This window comes from Rattus rattus, chromosome 14 (assembly GCF_011064425.1).
Source record: "Rattus rattus isolate New Zealand chromosome 14, Rrattus_CSIRO_v1, whole genome shotgun sequence".
Classification (NCBI taxonomy): domain Eukaryota; kingdom Metazoa; phylum Chordata; class Mammalia; order Rodentia; family Muridae; genus Rattus; species Rattus rattus.
This window is the reverse complement of record NC_046167.1, coordinates 43,289,683-43,305,283: the sequence shown is the minus strand read 5'-3', so window position 1 is coordinate 43,305,283 and position 15,601 is coordinate 43,289,683. Positions and strand designations below refer to the sequence as shown.

At 46.5% G+C, this 15,601-nt stretch overlaps 1 protein-coding gene across 11 annotated transcripts in view; it reads left to right on the top strand.

Moving 5' to 3' along the window:
• The first annotated feature begins 727 nt into the window (after positions 1-727).
• Carmil1 (capping protein regulator and myosin 1 linker 1) overlaps positions 728-15,601 on the top strand; it is a 279,741-nt gene continuing 264,867 nt past the window's right edge. For 7 of the 11 annotated variants that reach the window (XM_032884196.1, XM_032884194.1, XM_032884198.1 and 4 more), the window contains exons 1-2: positions 729-1,225; positions 5,234-5,331. In XM_032884196.1, coding sequence (XP_032740087.1) covers positions 1,186-1,225; positions 5,234-5,331 — 138 coding nt within the window. In that variant the 5' untranslated portion in view covers positions 729-1,185. Of the gene's footprint in view, positions 1,226-5,233; positions 5,332-15,601 lie in introns of all 11 variants that reach the window. The other 4 variants (XM_032884200.1, XM_032884202.1, XM_032884203.1 and 1 more) reach the window with 2 other exon arrangements.

Genomic DNA, 15,601 nt, shown 5'->3' with positions numbered 1-15,601 from the left:
AGGGACATTCTTTGTGGGTGATGAAAGTGCACAGAAGTACTCCAGAATTTGAAGTCGTTCCTCTGGGAAGGTGAATGGGTTGGGTCAGATTTAGCAGCCAGAATATTCCAGCTTTTGGGAACCTCCGACTTGTCCCAAGCTTTAGGAGACAGGGTTGCCATCAGAAGGCATTTTCCAAGGAGGCCCCTGTCACGTCATCTTACCGTGGTCTATTGATTGCGTGTAGCTCTTAATCAACATACATGGGGAATTAATAATGAGGATGCGAGCACACATTGCTCGGCGGTGCCTGAGATCCAGAACTGCACGAAAGGATCTTAGAAATCACTAGCTTCCGCGCAGGGGTCTCTGATCCTCAGGGTCCATTGGCCTGCCCAGATTTGGGAGATAAGCCCCCGCTCAGCCCGGGCCCTCCACGCTGGCAGCCAGCAGATGGCTCTCTGGCTCTCTTAACAGCTCTGTCTACTCGTCTCCAGACGCAAGCGTCTGCTGCACCGGAGCGAGGCTGCGAGGAGGGGCGCCGAGTCCGGCGCCGCCGCCGCAGTCAGGGCAGCAGCCACCGCAGCCGAGCACCGCATCGGTCCCCGGGCTGTGCCCCGCGCCGGGCACGCTGCGCCCAGGCCCGGAGGCCGGCCGGGGACCCGTGCGGAGGCCGCTCTCGCGAGGCGGGGAGGAGACGCAGGGGGACCAGGAGGAGGAGCAGGAGAGGGTGAAGGAGAGGAGGAGGAGCGGGAGAAGGGGAAGGAGGAGAGCCGAGCCGGCCCGCCCCTGCCCAGCCCAGCCCGCAGGAGGCCGAGACCAGCCCGGCGGCCCAGCCCTCGCCTTCCGCTTCACCTACGCCCAAGGTGCGGCGCAGAGGCCGGGCTGCGCGGCGCCCGCCCCGGGAGAAGCCAGTGCTGCAGCCGCCTTGCGTTCGGCCCCTGGAGCTGCGAGCCGAGAAGGCGGCATGTAGCTGCGGCCGCAGAGCCAGCTCGGATTTGCAACTCTTAGGATTTTTTTTTTTTTTTTTCTTTTGGTACTGAGGGCGCGCGGCAACCTTGGATCAACGCCCCGCTGCTCCGGCCGGCCCACTCTTTCCTTGCAAGCTGCGGCTTCCTCGCGGAAACATTAACGGGTCTGGGGAAGGGCGCGGGGCCGAGAATCAGAGAGTGGGACCCGAGATCTCCCCGCGCCCAGTGGGCAACCATGACCGACGAGAGCTCCGATGTCCCCCGGGAGTTAATGGGTAAGCTTGGCGCGGTGGCCGACTGGCCATCTTCCTCTGCGCACACCTCCTTTCCGCCTCCCTTCCCACCCCTGTCCTCCCGCAGTCTCCGCGCTCTCCTGCGCCAAGTGGCGAGGGGCAGGGTCGCCGGGGGTTGGGGATGGCTCCTAGAAGTTTGCTGGCCTCATGGCCACAGGAGCTGGGTGCAGAGTGAGAGGAAGGAGTGGGGAGGAATCTGGAGCCCTAAGGGGCTCCACGCAGATCTCCCTGCCTTGCCCCACCAGGTGAGTCAGGTGGGCGGAAGATGGAGCTGGAGGGGTGTCCCTTCCAGTGGCCAACCCCGCGGTCCCAAACTCTGGAAAGTCCGGGAAAACCTAGCAAGGAGGATGCCTGACGACAGCATATAGGTCCCCTCCGGCTTGTGCCAGACACCCTCCAGGAAATTCCCGTTTGGGGCTCCCCCTCACTGACGGCCTCAGGGATGGAGGCGCCGGTCCAGCGTCAGGACCCAGTCTGATAAGGCGTGGCTTTGGGGATTGAACTGGAAGCTAAAGGGTTACCCGGCTGATGCCTTCTCTGTCCAGGAAATGAGGGGTTAATGATAAAAGCCTCATTTTAATAATGATTAACCTACCGACCACCTTCAGTCTCTTTGGGAACACGTGTGTGGTACCCTGTGCCGGGTGACTGGTTGCTTGAGGCCCTAGTTGGGGGAGGGGGTGTCTTTTGGAGCAGAGGGTGGAGAGAGCGTTGCCTGGAATTTAAGTCTTGGAGCTTAGCTTTATCTGGAAAGGTTAAATGGCAGAAGACAAATGGGCTCGGAGTACTGGGAACCAGCGCTCATGCTCCCTTGGAGTGCGGTGCCGAGCACTAAGGTGAACATGACTTTATGAACATGTTTTGAGCTGCAGTGATCGGTATTCCCTGGGGTACCATGCTGGGCACACACTTGATGTTCCCTGGGTTCTCTGGGCGCCGTCTAGGAAGGAAATTTCTCAACCGATTCCTCATAGTCTGGAATTTGCCCTTTGGAGGCCAGCGCAGCGTTGATACTTGAGAGGGCTTGGTGTGTTCCCTCGCAAAACTGCTCGCTGTGCAGGTGAAAGAAACTTGGCGGGAAGAAGCAGTTGCTGGTTTTGTATGGGATTCTGCTTTTGTTGAATTGAAACCACACCACCACTACAATAAAACAAAAAAAGAGTGAGGTATTTGTGCACACCTCCTATTTTGTTCCAGGCCCTCTCCCCAATCCTGAGAATCTTTCTGAGACATCAGCGAGTGGCCCATCCGGTTCTGGGTGTTTCCAACACCCTGTCTGAACAGGAAACTAATACTGGAGGCTCCAAAGATGCCTCCAAGGGTGGTAGATCTTTAGAAAATCATGTAGCCTTGTCCCGAGACCTGAAGTTCAGGTGATTTAGGCTCCAGATAAAGTGTAAACGGTGAAATAAAGACTGCTGTTTGTCAGCGGTTCTCAGTACTTCAATATGTTTAAAAGGGGAATTTGACCCCTCTTTTGAAAGGATCTTTTGTGTTGGTTCGGTGTTGTATACTGATGATTTTGGAAGGACAGTGGCTGGCAGGACCCTTCCCTGGCTATCCATTTGGTGTATCTCTCTAATAACGTTTTCCTAGGCCTTTATGTTGTCTAGTTAGGCTTTGGTAGGGGAGTCACCTGCTGTTGCTTCTAGTTCCAGGAGCTCACAAGCATTCTGATAATCAGTTAAAAAATAGAGACTGCAAAGGCCTCACCGCATCTTCCTAAACTTGTACTTTAAGGCCTGTAAGCTGTGTATCTTTATGATTAAGCGTGTGTGTGTGTGTGTGTGTGTGTGTGTGTGTGTGTGTGTGTGTGTGTGTGTCTTAAAGGCAGGGTTTCTTGTAGCCCAGGATAGGTGCCAACCTGCTAGATAAGGTTGGCCTTAAACTACTCTCTTCCTCCTGTCTCAGTCTCCTGAATGATGGTTTGCATGTGGGTGCTACCCCCTGGCTTTTATGCAACTGTTTTAAATACAGAAAACAGAAGGTGTGTGTGTGTGTGTGTGTGTGTGGTGGGGGTACAGTGGCCCAGGCTTTTAATCCTAGCACTGGAGAGGCAGAAGCCCGGGGGTCTCTGTGAGCTCAAAGCTAGCTTGGTCTATATAATGACTTCTAGGCCAGCCAAGACTACATAGAGAGACCCATGTCTCAAAAGCTAGCAAGCAAACAAACAAATAAACATATAAAGAAAAAAGACAAAAGAGAAAAAGGCAGAGAACAAGAATACTTGTCACATGCCACTTATCACCACCCAGAAGCTACTTTTATCTTTTGAATATGGCAAATGAATTTCAGAGGTCTATTTCCTACGAGTCTCTTAGTGGGGGAGTTCGTGCTGCTTTTGGTTCTGATGAGATAGTAGCTGGACAAAGAACACCCAGTGCCTAGCCTCCCTGCGTGTACCCTGTCCTCATTCTGCCTGCTTGTTGTTCTTCGAGCTGTACTTTCTTTTCCAGCCTTCTCTTTCCCTCTCTCACCTTTTCTCCAAGTATAGTACTCTTTAGTCTGTGTATACTAAGACATCTAGATTATATAGAGTAAAACTTCTACACCTTAGTGGGATGTATTGGACACCCCACTATGGAAACCGGACGTCTGTTTCTTCGGGCCTCTTCAGCTCAACGTTCTCTGTCCTAAACCCCCCACCCCTGCACACAGAGGTGAGCAAGTGCTGTGAGAAGATTCGATGATATCTCCAGTGGCTTTTTGCTATAGATGGTAAATACAGACAGACGAGGAGATAGGAGGGGGCTATTCATGATTTATTGATGGTTTTGTATGGATTCTGCAATGTAGAAATACAGAAGAGGGAGCTGGGATCCGAGGATAAGTTGGATATTATCAAGAGACTAGGGCAAAGACATCCCAGAAAAAAATACACAGAAACTCTTGGACTTATATAAATCCAGGGAGACATAGACCCTTGTGTGCGTGTACTGAGAAGTGGAGCTGGGGAATGTGAGATTTACACACTGCAAGCTCTTGCTCAAATGGCAGCACTTTCAACCTGGAGAGGCAAACTCAAGCTGCCCGTTCACAAAGGCTGCCGTGGTTAAGAAGGCAAAGGGCAGACTGAGGGAGAGATGCAAAGGGTCTCGATGCTCTGGATATGTGCAACAGTTAGACTTGTGGGGAACTCAACATCTCATTCACTCAGTGAGGTAGAGAAAAGCAAGGTGTCCAGCTTTCATAGTGACCACTGTAGATGGGACTGGAGTGGATTCGGGACATGTTTAGTTTGGTTGCGCAGCTCATTAGAGTCGCAGAGAGACAACCCTTTCTTCCAAACTTTGAAATCTTTCCTCTCTAGTCCCTCCTTTTCCATGATCTTAACATCCATGTACTGTTGTGTTTTGATGATTTGGGGAGAGCTCTTTTCTGACTAAACCATTTGGGGCAATTCAGTGTCAGTTTGGTAATTTGACTGGACATTTCTATCTCCCAGAAGCCTCCAGGTTCATCCCAATGACAAACAAATGTTGAGATTTCTCAAAAATAAATAGATAAATAAATCAATACATACGTAAATAAAAAATGCTATTTGACACAGCGTCTTGTTTTATCACACAGGCTTATGTTGGATTCCTAGACTGAAGTGGTTTGTCTGCCTCATCCCACCAAGGAGTTGACTGCAGGCAGGGACCATCAAGCCCAACAGGGGTGGGAGTCCGGAGGATTGTCCTCAGGGCCTCCGTCATGATATGCAAATGTTTGGTCACTGAGTTGCACCACAGTCCACTGCTGTCAAAATTTTAATGTCCAGAACTGGAGAGATGGCTCAGCAGTCCAGAGGACTTGAATTCAGTTCCCAGACTCTGTCTCAAAACAAAAACCTCTCGATGGCTGGCAACTCTCAGACTTGTTAATCAAGCAAAAAGAAAAGACCAATAACAAAACCAGCTAGACACAGTTCTCCAAATGCCTACTCTTCCCTAATGTCCCCTTCTCTACCTGAAGAAAGACTATAATGAAACCTTTTCTTTCCTTCAGAAAGCATCAAGGATGTTATTGGCAGAAAGATCAAAATCTCGGTGAAGAAGAAAGTGAAGTTGGAAGTGAAGGGTGACAGAGTGGAGAACAAAGTGCTGGTGAGTGGCCGGGTCACCCTTCTGGAGATGGACTGTCGTGAGCTGAAGTGTTTTCTCCCTTCTTCCCTTTTCACTGCTTTTCATGCAGCCTTACCTCTAGTGCTTGATCTTTAATTCGAATGTCTGGTGACTCATTTCTGAGATTCACTGGATTCTTTCCTTGTGGAAAGTTGAAACGTTCACTAGGGCCCGTGTGTGTGACTTTGTTTACACAGTCTTCTGGAGGATTGTGAGACAGTCTTGTCTCATAACCCAATGAGACAAACTGTTCTCAGGTGTTACATGTATTAAGTCATCTGGGGGCTAATGGCTTGAGAGTGTGATCAGTGCACCTGTCGCCTTCCCTGGAGAGCCGGCATTCTAGAGGAATCACTAGTTTCTAGCTGCAGTGTCATTGTGCTATGCCTGGACGTGGTGTTCCATCCCTGCCATTTGTCAGAGGGAGTTACGAGGAGATGAGGATTTGGACTCTCTTAGCACAGGTCTTTAGGGGCCACCAGCAGCTGACTAGTACCAAGAGGTGCAAAGTGATTTGTGGTATTTAATCACTTTTTTTTGGTTGATAGTATAACAGGTCTAATTTTAAGTGCAGGTGAGAGGCTGGGTTTTGTGACTCACATCTATAATCCCAGCACTTGGAAAGCTGAGGCAGGAGGATTGTCTTCAGTTTATAGCCATCCTGGGCTACATAGTGAGTTCTAGCCCAGCCTAGACCACCATGTGGTACATCATCTCAAAAAAGAGAAAGAAAACAGGAGCTGGAGAGAGGGCTAGGTGGTTAAAAGCACTTGTTGCTCTTGCAGAAAACCTTGGTATCCACATGGTAGCTCAGAAACATCTGTAACTTCAGATCCAGGGCATCTAATGCCCTCTTCTGGCTTCTGCAGACCCCAGACATGTACATGGTGCTCATACACACATGTACAGAAAATATTCATGTACATAAAATAAAATGAATCTTTAAAAAATTATCTCCCCTCCCCCCAAAACAACAGCTTAAAACAAAAAACAACAAACAAACAACAACAACAGCAACAACAATAACAAAACCCTCACTACTGTACCCTGGCTGCTTCTACCTTGCAGTAATCCCGTGCCTCAAGCCTTTGTGTACTTGGATTATAGGCATGTGCTGTCACACCCAGTGTGGAAGAACATTTTCCAGCTTCATTTTGCCAAGGGAAGTTGCAAACAGGCAAAAGCAGAGCTGAGTATTTTATGGAATCCTATGAGTTTGTTGTTTAGCGCTAATAATTTTAGTGTTTTGCCAATATTGCTAATTTATCATCCCCTTCTAAAGTCTTTTTTTTCCCTTCAAGTATTTTAGAACAAGTCTGGAGCAGATGGCGTTGAGAGAGAATATTTCCAATATTCCGTTTCTTCAGTGGAACTGACTGCACGAGTGTAGTGGTCTTCTGATAACATCTGTCTTAAGAATCTTAGGAGATCATTGACTCAAGATTTTCTCTTGTGGATCTGAGGATGGTGCTGTTGACAGCTGGCTGCTAGTTCTTTGTTACACTAGTCACATGGCGGCAGCATCAGGGTGGGGATGCTCCAGTGACCTTTACCCTGCTCTGAAGTGTGCTCCTGTAGACACATGATTCGGGTTATTACTAGTGAAAATGATTGATGAAGCTGTTCTATTTTATTTAGCTTTAAATAGTCAGATCCCTTAAATTGTGTTTTTTCTTAAGAGTGTTCAACCACTATTGTGTTACCGTTTGGCAACAGTGCAGAGAGAAGCTCTTGCTGATGTGTGGTTCTTTTTTTTTGTTTGAAATAACTTTATGTTTTGATTCCCTTCCTCCATTCCTTCCTGCGGTAGGAGTTGAACCCATCTACCATTGAGCTACAGAAAGCCTGGTGTCTTTGACTCCAGGGCCTTGCCCACGCTGCACAAATGCTTTACCACTGAGCTATACCCCTAGTTTTCATATGAAGTTTTGTTTCTGTAGGATATACTATAAACATTAAGTCCTGTTTGCTTCAGTGGTCTGAAGAATGGCATTTGGTATCAGGATACCAGTAAGTGATGTGAATCACTTTTGAGAGGTTTTGACTCTCTTGGAGTTCATGAGACTTGTAATCAAGTTACAGATGGGTTTGAATTTAATTATTTACCTCCCCAAATCTGAGATCCTCATGATTTCCAGAAGCTTGGCCTGGACTTCAGCTGTTAAGCTCTGGGTTTCTTTGGCTGGTTTTAACTTTGATCAAGATGATCCAGGAAATAACTTTCACATTTTGGTCTTTGGATTTTTCAACATAGAGAAATTGAGCTAATTACATTCTACTGAAACAGGTTATAAATGAGTTTGATTCTTCATGTGTAGGTCTTTGCATGTGTGTGGTGCCCCATGAGGAAGGAGAAAGGAAGACATTGGGTGTCTTCCTCTGTTGCTCTCTACCTTGTTGCCTGAACCTGAAGCTCTCCATTTCTGCTAGACTGGTTAGCCAGCCAGCTCCCAGGATTCCTCTGTCTCTGCCTTCCATCAGCGGGGTTACAGCTATGCCTGGCTTTTCACATGAATCTTGGGGATTTGAACTTAGGCTCTCATGTTTGCAAAGCAAGTTCTCTTACCCACTAAGCCATCTCCCCATATGCTTATTCCTCTCCTCTCCTCTCCTCTCCTCTCTCCTCTCCTCTCCCCCTCCCTCCCTCCCTCCCCTCTCCTCTCCTCTCCCTCCCTCCCCTCCCCTCCCTCCCCTCCTCCCCTCCCCTCCCCTCCCCTCCTTCCTCCCCTTCTCTTCCCTTTCCTATCAGCAAGATCTCTGTAGCCCAGGCTGTTCTTAACTTTCAGAAATCCTCCTGCCTCAGCCTTCTGAGTATGAACTCCCACAGCTGACTGGAAGTGTCCTGCTTCTCCTTTATCTTTGGATAAATGCTTCTCTTCATTTTTCTTTTCATGAGCAGAGTGGCCCATGGTTTGGAATACTGAGCAGGTGCTAGGCTCTGTGCTGTGCCTTCAGCATTACCTCCCATTCCTGCCTCGACCCTGTAAAGTCTGATTTTCAGATGTGAATATTGAGATTCAGAGACTGAAGTGATTTGCTATGGGTCATCCATTGTGTTTATGAGAGAGCAGGGGTCTGAACCCAGACCTTCTGTACACAGAGATTTTTCATGCTTGTGCTTAAAATAACAGAAAAATAGCTTTGTTTGTTTGGTGGCAGCTAACTTCACTGGCAGGAGAAATTGGGGGTTCAGAAGAACCAGAATGTCTGACTTTGCTTTGGTTGACCCAGCTGAGTATACGGTCTGACAAGCTATGTGTAGTGTCTCTACAGGAACTCAGTGATCAGACTGGTGTAGGAGGAAACACCTATGCTAACTATACTAACAGTAACCAGACTATAGCTTTGACATTGCTCTGCAGGAATGAATGGGGATAGAGAGAGTTCACAGAACGGGTAGGGAGGAGCATCTCAGAAAGAGGTGAAACCTAAGGTGGCGGTCAACTAGAAGAAAGGAAACAGCCTAGGGAAGAGTGGAGACCAGTCTGGACAGAAGGGAACCTGTTTTGAAGTGCCTAGAAGCCATAGTGAGCACAGAGAAACCTCTGTCTGGTGGTAAATTCCTCGCTGCTCTCCCTCCTATCTGGAGAGTCAGGACTGGTCAGACAGGTCTCCTTTCACCCTGTTTTTTTTCTCTACTTTTCTTTTTTCACCACTTGCTCTTGAATGAGTCTCACTTGGTTCTCTCCAGCAGTGGGAGGTAAAGGCTTAGCAACTTTAGAACAATGGTTAGTCAGTCGCTTTCTGGAATGAAGCCGGTATGTAACCATTAGCAATTCATATACTTTGCTTTGGGGATTAAGCACATGTGTTTAGAAACTGGCAGGCATACTGTGAAGCCTAATACTTTATCATGATGCTCCATTAGCCAAGGGGCCTTGCATTCTCTTCTGTCCCTGGCCAACACATGTTTATCTTAAATCCTGGTACCTGATGCTTCCATTGACAGGCAGAGATTTGTGTGTAAGACCAAGGGAGTTTATTCATAGTTTGGGGTACCTTATTAATGGCGGTCACTAGAAAGCGACAGACTATGGTGTCTTAGGGAGAAAGCAATTCTGTGCATTTATAAATTTGGCAATCAGGGTGTTAACAATAAATCGGTCTCAACTTTGGACTTTCAGGAACATTAATATTCTTCTTGCTTAAATTTTATTTTTAAATTATTTTTATTATCGCTATCTTATCGCTATGTATGAGTATTTTTTTCCTTCATGTATGTATGTGTAAATGCATGATGATGCCTGAAAAGGTTAGAAGAGGACATTACATCCCCAAGAACTGGAGCTAGAGTCTATTATGAACGGCCACATGGGTGCTGGAAACTGAACTTGGGTCCTTGAGAAGAACAGCCAGTGCTTTTCAATACTGAGCCATCTCTTCAGTCCCAGAGGCATGAGTGTACTTCTGTGCAATTTAAAGAATAAAGTAGATTAGGGTTTCAGACTTAGAGAACCCAATGTTACAAACTGGGGAGCCGGGGGAGCTGGGGTAGGACAGGCCAGGGCTCTGAAGGTTTAAAGACTACAGGAGTTGAGCTTTCATTCTGAGTGCTCTTCTAGAGGACAGTCCTTCAGCCCACGTGTCCTAGTGGCCGTGGTGGAGAGCCAGTCCTTCTCTTGCAGAGTCACCTGTTTGGTCTTCAGGAGTTAGTTTTAGCAAGCAGCCCTGTGTGTCTTAGACTCTTGTTCAGTCATTTGTTAACTGAGCTAAAATTTTTACTTCTAGAGAATTCTAGATTTATATACTTAAACCATACAGTGATTTCTTTACCTTTTGTGATCAGCTTGCAAGATGCTGTAATATCACAACTGAGATTCTGATATTGACTGACTATATGAACTACAACTATCCTTCCATAGCTATCTCTTATGTTAGCCCAGGCTGTCTTCAAACCCCCTGTATAGTGGAGGGGCTGGCCTTGAGCCTGTGATTCTCCTGTTTCTCAGTGCCAAGGCCTTTAATCTTTCTATGGTACTGTCATTTCAAGAATGTTATCTTGCTGGGCATCATAACTCAGGTCTGTAATCCCTTAGGCTCATGAAGGTCTATTGCCTAGAGTTTAAGTCCAGTGTCAGGATAGAAAGAGGCCCTCAGAGAACTCTGTAGGAATAATCCTGCACCATGAGCCATCTGGGGCTGGCTTTTTTTAAGGCAGCGTTCATCAAGTTTCTGTATCAGTCTTACCCTTTTCGCAGGGGACTGTTCCATGGCAACGTGTGTTGCATAGTTTATTTGGAACTGTTACAAGGCAATGTGAGTTTATTTGTTCACCATGAATGGACATCTGGGTGATTTCCAGTTTTTGGCTATTTGGAATGAAAAGGATGTGGCTATTCATCTCCAGTTTTTGTGTCAGCAGTTGACCTATATTTCTTGTGATAAAGGCCAAGGATCTGGTTTGCATGATCTCTCAGAACCAGGTAAGCTTTCCCAGAGTGGCCATTGTGTAATCCTAGGTGCACACTCAAACCATCCAGTTTCTCTAGCAGCACTTGATATGGCCTGGGCCTTTTTTCCACCCTCAACAGACTGATGATTGAAATGAAAACAAACAAATGAACCATCATCATGTAAATAAATAAAACCTCTGAGGAGGGAACAAGGCCCTGCCAGGTCTTCTCTGCACTTCCTGCTGGAGGTTCTCTAGGGATGGAGGGTGCCACCCCTCCCTCTAGGCTGGAGGCTCAGAGCAGTCAGGAGGAAGGTCGGGCCCTGGTCTCAGCTTGGCTGTTTTCTGTTTGATTTTGGAATTCAGGCTAGAAGGTCTTCTTGAAGCTGCTGTTCTTCCAAACATATTGTGAGAGGAGGTGGAGTAAGGAACAAGATTCCCTTTCTCCTTCCCACCTTCCTTCCGTCTCTTCTTCATTTTCTCCCCCAACCCCTCTCATTTTTGGCATAGGGTCTCATCTAGTCCAGGCTAGTCTTGAACTTGCTGTGTCGTCAAGAATGGCCGTAGGCCACCATCCCTCTGTTTCCCTCTCAGTACTGAGATTATCTAGGTACCTGCATGGACTTGAACTCTTAAAGTTTTGTTTTCTGTTTTCTGTTTTTTCTTTTTTAAACAAGTTAACCTGGAGTCCTTGAGTGTATTTTACTTGGCTTGGCAGTTATGTATCTTCTTAGCATCTTTTTCTTCTGTCTTTCCCTTCCTTCCTTCTTCTCTTGCCTCTTTCCTCTCACGCTTTGTGGGGCAGGGCCTCTGTATATATTACTCTGCAGCCTTAGAAACCCAGGCCTCAGCACCTGAGGATTATTGTTGTGAACCATGACACCATGCCTTAGAGTACGTTCCTAAGTTGTTATTTATTTACTTATTTATTTATTTATTTATTTTTCACTTAAATTAAATTACTTTTGGGTGTGTGACAAGGCCTCATTATGTAGCCTAGCTTTGTCTCAGTTTTGATGATCCTCTTGCCTCTTTAAAATGTTGAAACGTATGAGAAAGTATGAGCTGTTTTGTTGTGTGTGTGTGTGTGTGGGGGGGAGAGGAGAGTTAGTCTCAGGATGTAGCCTTGACTGGCCTGGAACTTGCTATGTGGACCATGTTAGCCTTTATCTCGCTGATCTGTCTGCTTCTCATTTTTGGGTGCTAGGATTAAAGGGGTGCAGCACTATGGCTGAGTTTGAGGGTCTTATTTTGGATAACCTGTTTCCCTGAAATATTTAGGTAGCAATGTTGTCATTGACTCAAAATACAAACTCCTCCTACCTGTTTAACTTTTGCCTGGCCAAATGGAATCTCTGATAAATTTTTGCGAATATCTGCTGGCTCAACATGTGTTGTGTTGTTAAGTCTGTGATATAATCTGGTATGGAAGATGCGGATCTCCTGCACCTGGCCCTGTGGTTTTTGTGGCTGGCTGGCCTAGTATTTTCCTACCCCTGCTTTTTAGCCTTCCTATTCCTCAGCTCCTAACTCTGTATAGCTCAGTCTTCCGTGAGTGTTCCTCTGGATGCCAGTGGTTACCACATATTAAAACAACAACAACAGCAACAACAAATCACATAGTTTTTATAGGACTCATAATGCAGTAGTGTTTCTTTTCTAAAGATTTATTTATTTATTTTATGTATGTGAGTACACTGAGCTGTCCTCAGACACACCAGAAGAGGGCATCGGATCCCATTACAAATGATCGTGAGCCACCATGTGGTTGCTGGGATTTGAACTCAGGACCTCTGGAAGAGCAGTCAGTTCTCTTAACCGCTGAGCCATCTCTCCAGCCCTGCAGTAGTGTTTTAAGAGTATGTTTTGTAAGTTTGTAGGCAGCTTCTGTACAGTGAAGCTCCCGCCAATATCCTTGAGCATGCTGAGCAAATGTTCTGCTACTGAGTCACACTCCAAGGCCACGTTTGGTCGATCTGGAGAGAGACTCCAGCTGCCATGACTGTGTTTGGGATAGCCATCTTCTGATTTCTGGGCCTTCTCTGGGGAAGCAGGATGGAGGCAGAGGTGGGTGTTGATATGGGTATTGGCATTTTAGTCCTGCTGTTCAAGTATCTACTTGATCCTTGAATAGAATTTGCATCTACAGTCTATAGACTACAGTGGCTTTTGAAGAGATCTGTTGGGAGTGCCTTGGCCTTGGGTTTAGTTAGCTCCTCTGCAAGGCTGTGGGACAGTTGTCCTGTAATTTGAACAGCTCCCTTTGTGTACCACAGGGAGTCTCAGCTTTTCAGGGTCGCTTACAATTCAGCATACAGGTGATTTTCAAAGTGCCTGGGTGAAATTACACAGCTCTAGAAAGCCGAGCTTGAGAAAACAGCGGCCACATTGAACTGATCCTCAGGGGTGGGTGTTGGAGGCATGTCCTTGCTGCCAAGGATCCTGGCACAAGTTTTGGGAAATTCAAAATAAAAGAAGACATGTTTGAGTGCTTCAGAATTTTCCTGAACCCAAAATTGTGGTCAGTGCCCACCTGGCGGCCGCCTCTCCTCTCTGCGTAGGGGCCGGGGCCGTCATACTTTCCCAGGATGCAGTTCTGTCCGTGGGTGAACTGGTACCTGAGCTGCATTCACATTCTACCCGGGTCTCCAAGTGGCCCAGTTTCTGCTGTAGTTAGCACCGCCTGCAAGAGTCAAATGACCTTGGGCAAGGAAGCCGCTGGACACACACCCAGCTTGGTGTAACTTTTCATTGTTACATAGATACTGTTTTCCCGGCTTCTGGGATTCGGCCTCCCTGGGAACTGGCATAACATAGCTGGAGGAGGGCAACTGAGGAGCATGGAGCCCAGGGGTATGAAAGGGGCATTGTATTAAGCGAAGGGCCAGGAAAGCTCACCGAAATATGGAATGAATGGGAAAACTCCCTTTTCTAATTAGTTACAGGGGAAACAAGAAGACATTATGAGAGTTTACCTCAAGTTTCCATTCCTTGGAGAGACTGTTTACATCTATTGTCCAAGTAAACTGGAAACTGAAACTATGTTCCTCCTCCTCCCTCCCTCCTCCTTCCTCCTCTTCCTCCTCCTCCCTCCCTCCCCCTTCCTTTCTTTCTTTTTTTCTTTTTTCTTTTTGAGAGAGAGAGAGAGAGAGAGAGAGAGAGAGAGAGAGAGAGAGAGAGAAGAGAAAGGGGGGGGAAGGAGGCTCTTTAGATTGGCCACAAACTTCCTGTCCCAATCTTTGATCAAGCCTGGGATTTTATTTATTTAAGATAGTCTTATGTAGTTCAGGCTAGCCTGGAGCTCACTAAGTAGCTAAAGATGACTTTGAAGTGCTCTGCCTCCCCAGTGCTGGAATTATGGCAGTTATAGTCATATGGCACTCCCCTTCCTTTTCATGGTGCTGGAGAGAGAATCCCAGTCTTTGTATAATCTACCTGTAAGCATTACTATGTTTCCAGCCTCTTTTTTTTTTGGAGACAATTTCTTTTATACCCCAGGTTTAACTCAAAGGTTCTCTCTCTCTCTCCTTCTTTATTTCAAGATATATATATATATATATATATATATATATATATATATATATGTAGCTGTCTTCAGACACACCAGAAGAGGGCATCAGATCTTATTACAGATGGTTGTGAGCCGCCATGTGGTTGCTGGCATTTGAACTCAGGACCTCTGGAAGAACAGTCAGTGCTCTTAACCACTGAGCCATCTCTCCAGCCCAAAGGTCCTCTTTCTAAAATACTTTTGTCTGTTAGTAGAACTTGAGAATTTACATGAGTTTACACTTATGATCCAACAAATGTGAACTCAGAGTTGTAGCAGCTAAATGGAGTGTAGTATTGGCTACAGACCCTGTCTCAAAACCAAGGTGGAGTGGGTACATGGCCTTTAATCTCAGTACTCCGGAGGCAGAGGCAGGTGGGTCTCTGAGTTTGAGGCTAGTCTACATAACAGTTTTAGGTCAGCCAGGGCTACACAGTGAGGCAAACAAAGCAAACTGCAAACAAATAAAAACAACAGCAACAACAACAACAACAACAACAACAAAAACCAACTAAAACAAAACCCAAACCAAGCTGGGGAGATGGCTCAGTCAGTGGAGTGCTTGGCTTGGAAGCATGAGGGTGTGAATTGGGTCCTGAGAGGATAAAGAAAAAAGCATGCTTTTGTAATCTCAACACTGGGCAGGAGGCTGAGATTCCTTGGGACTTACTGGTCTGCATAGCCTGTCTGGTGAGTTCCAGATAAGAGATTTTGTCTCAAAAACTAGGTGGCACGCGGACACACACACACACACACACACACACACCTCCCTCCCTCAAATCAGTTCCTCCTCCAGGAAGTCACATTTTAGAAGGAAAGAAAATTAGTAAATTTTTGGATTTGTGTAGAAGGGGCGGACATGATTTAGACACAGTGTCTTTTCCATGGAAGGAATTCATGCTATCAAGCACTCTACTATCAACGGAAACCCTGACCTCTATTTAAATGTTTAAATTGTCACTTAACTTTTGAGATGGGAGTCTTATTCTATAGCCTGAGATGCACTAGAATTCACTATGTACCCTAGGGTAGTCTTGAAATTGCAATCCTCCTGCCTCAGCCTTCCCAGTGGTGGGATTATAGACACGAATCACAACACCATGATAATTTATGATATTTTAAAAAAGGAACCTCAGTACTATTTTGTGGTCTCCCAAATTCACCTTGACCTTCAGTTTTATGGCTTTACTCTTCTCTGAAAGAGTTTGGATTTCTGTGTGGTCCTATGTTGGTCCCTGTAAGGCTGTATAATATAACCATGTTCCTATAGGTAGATATTCTAGCTTTTTCCAATATCTGGCCTTATAAAA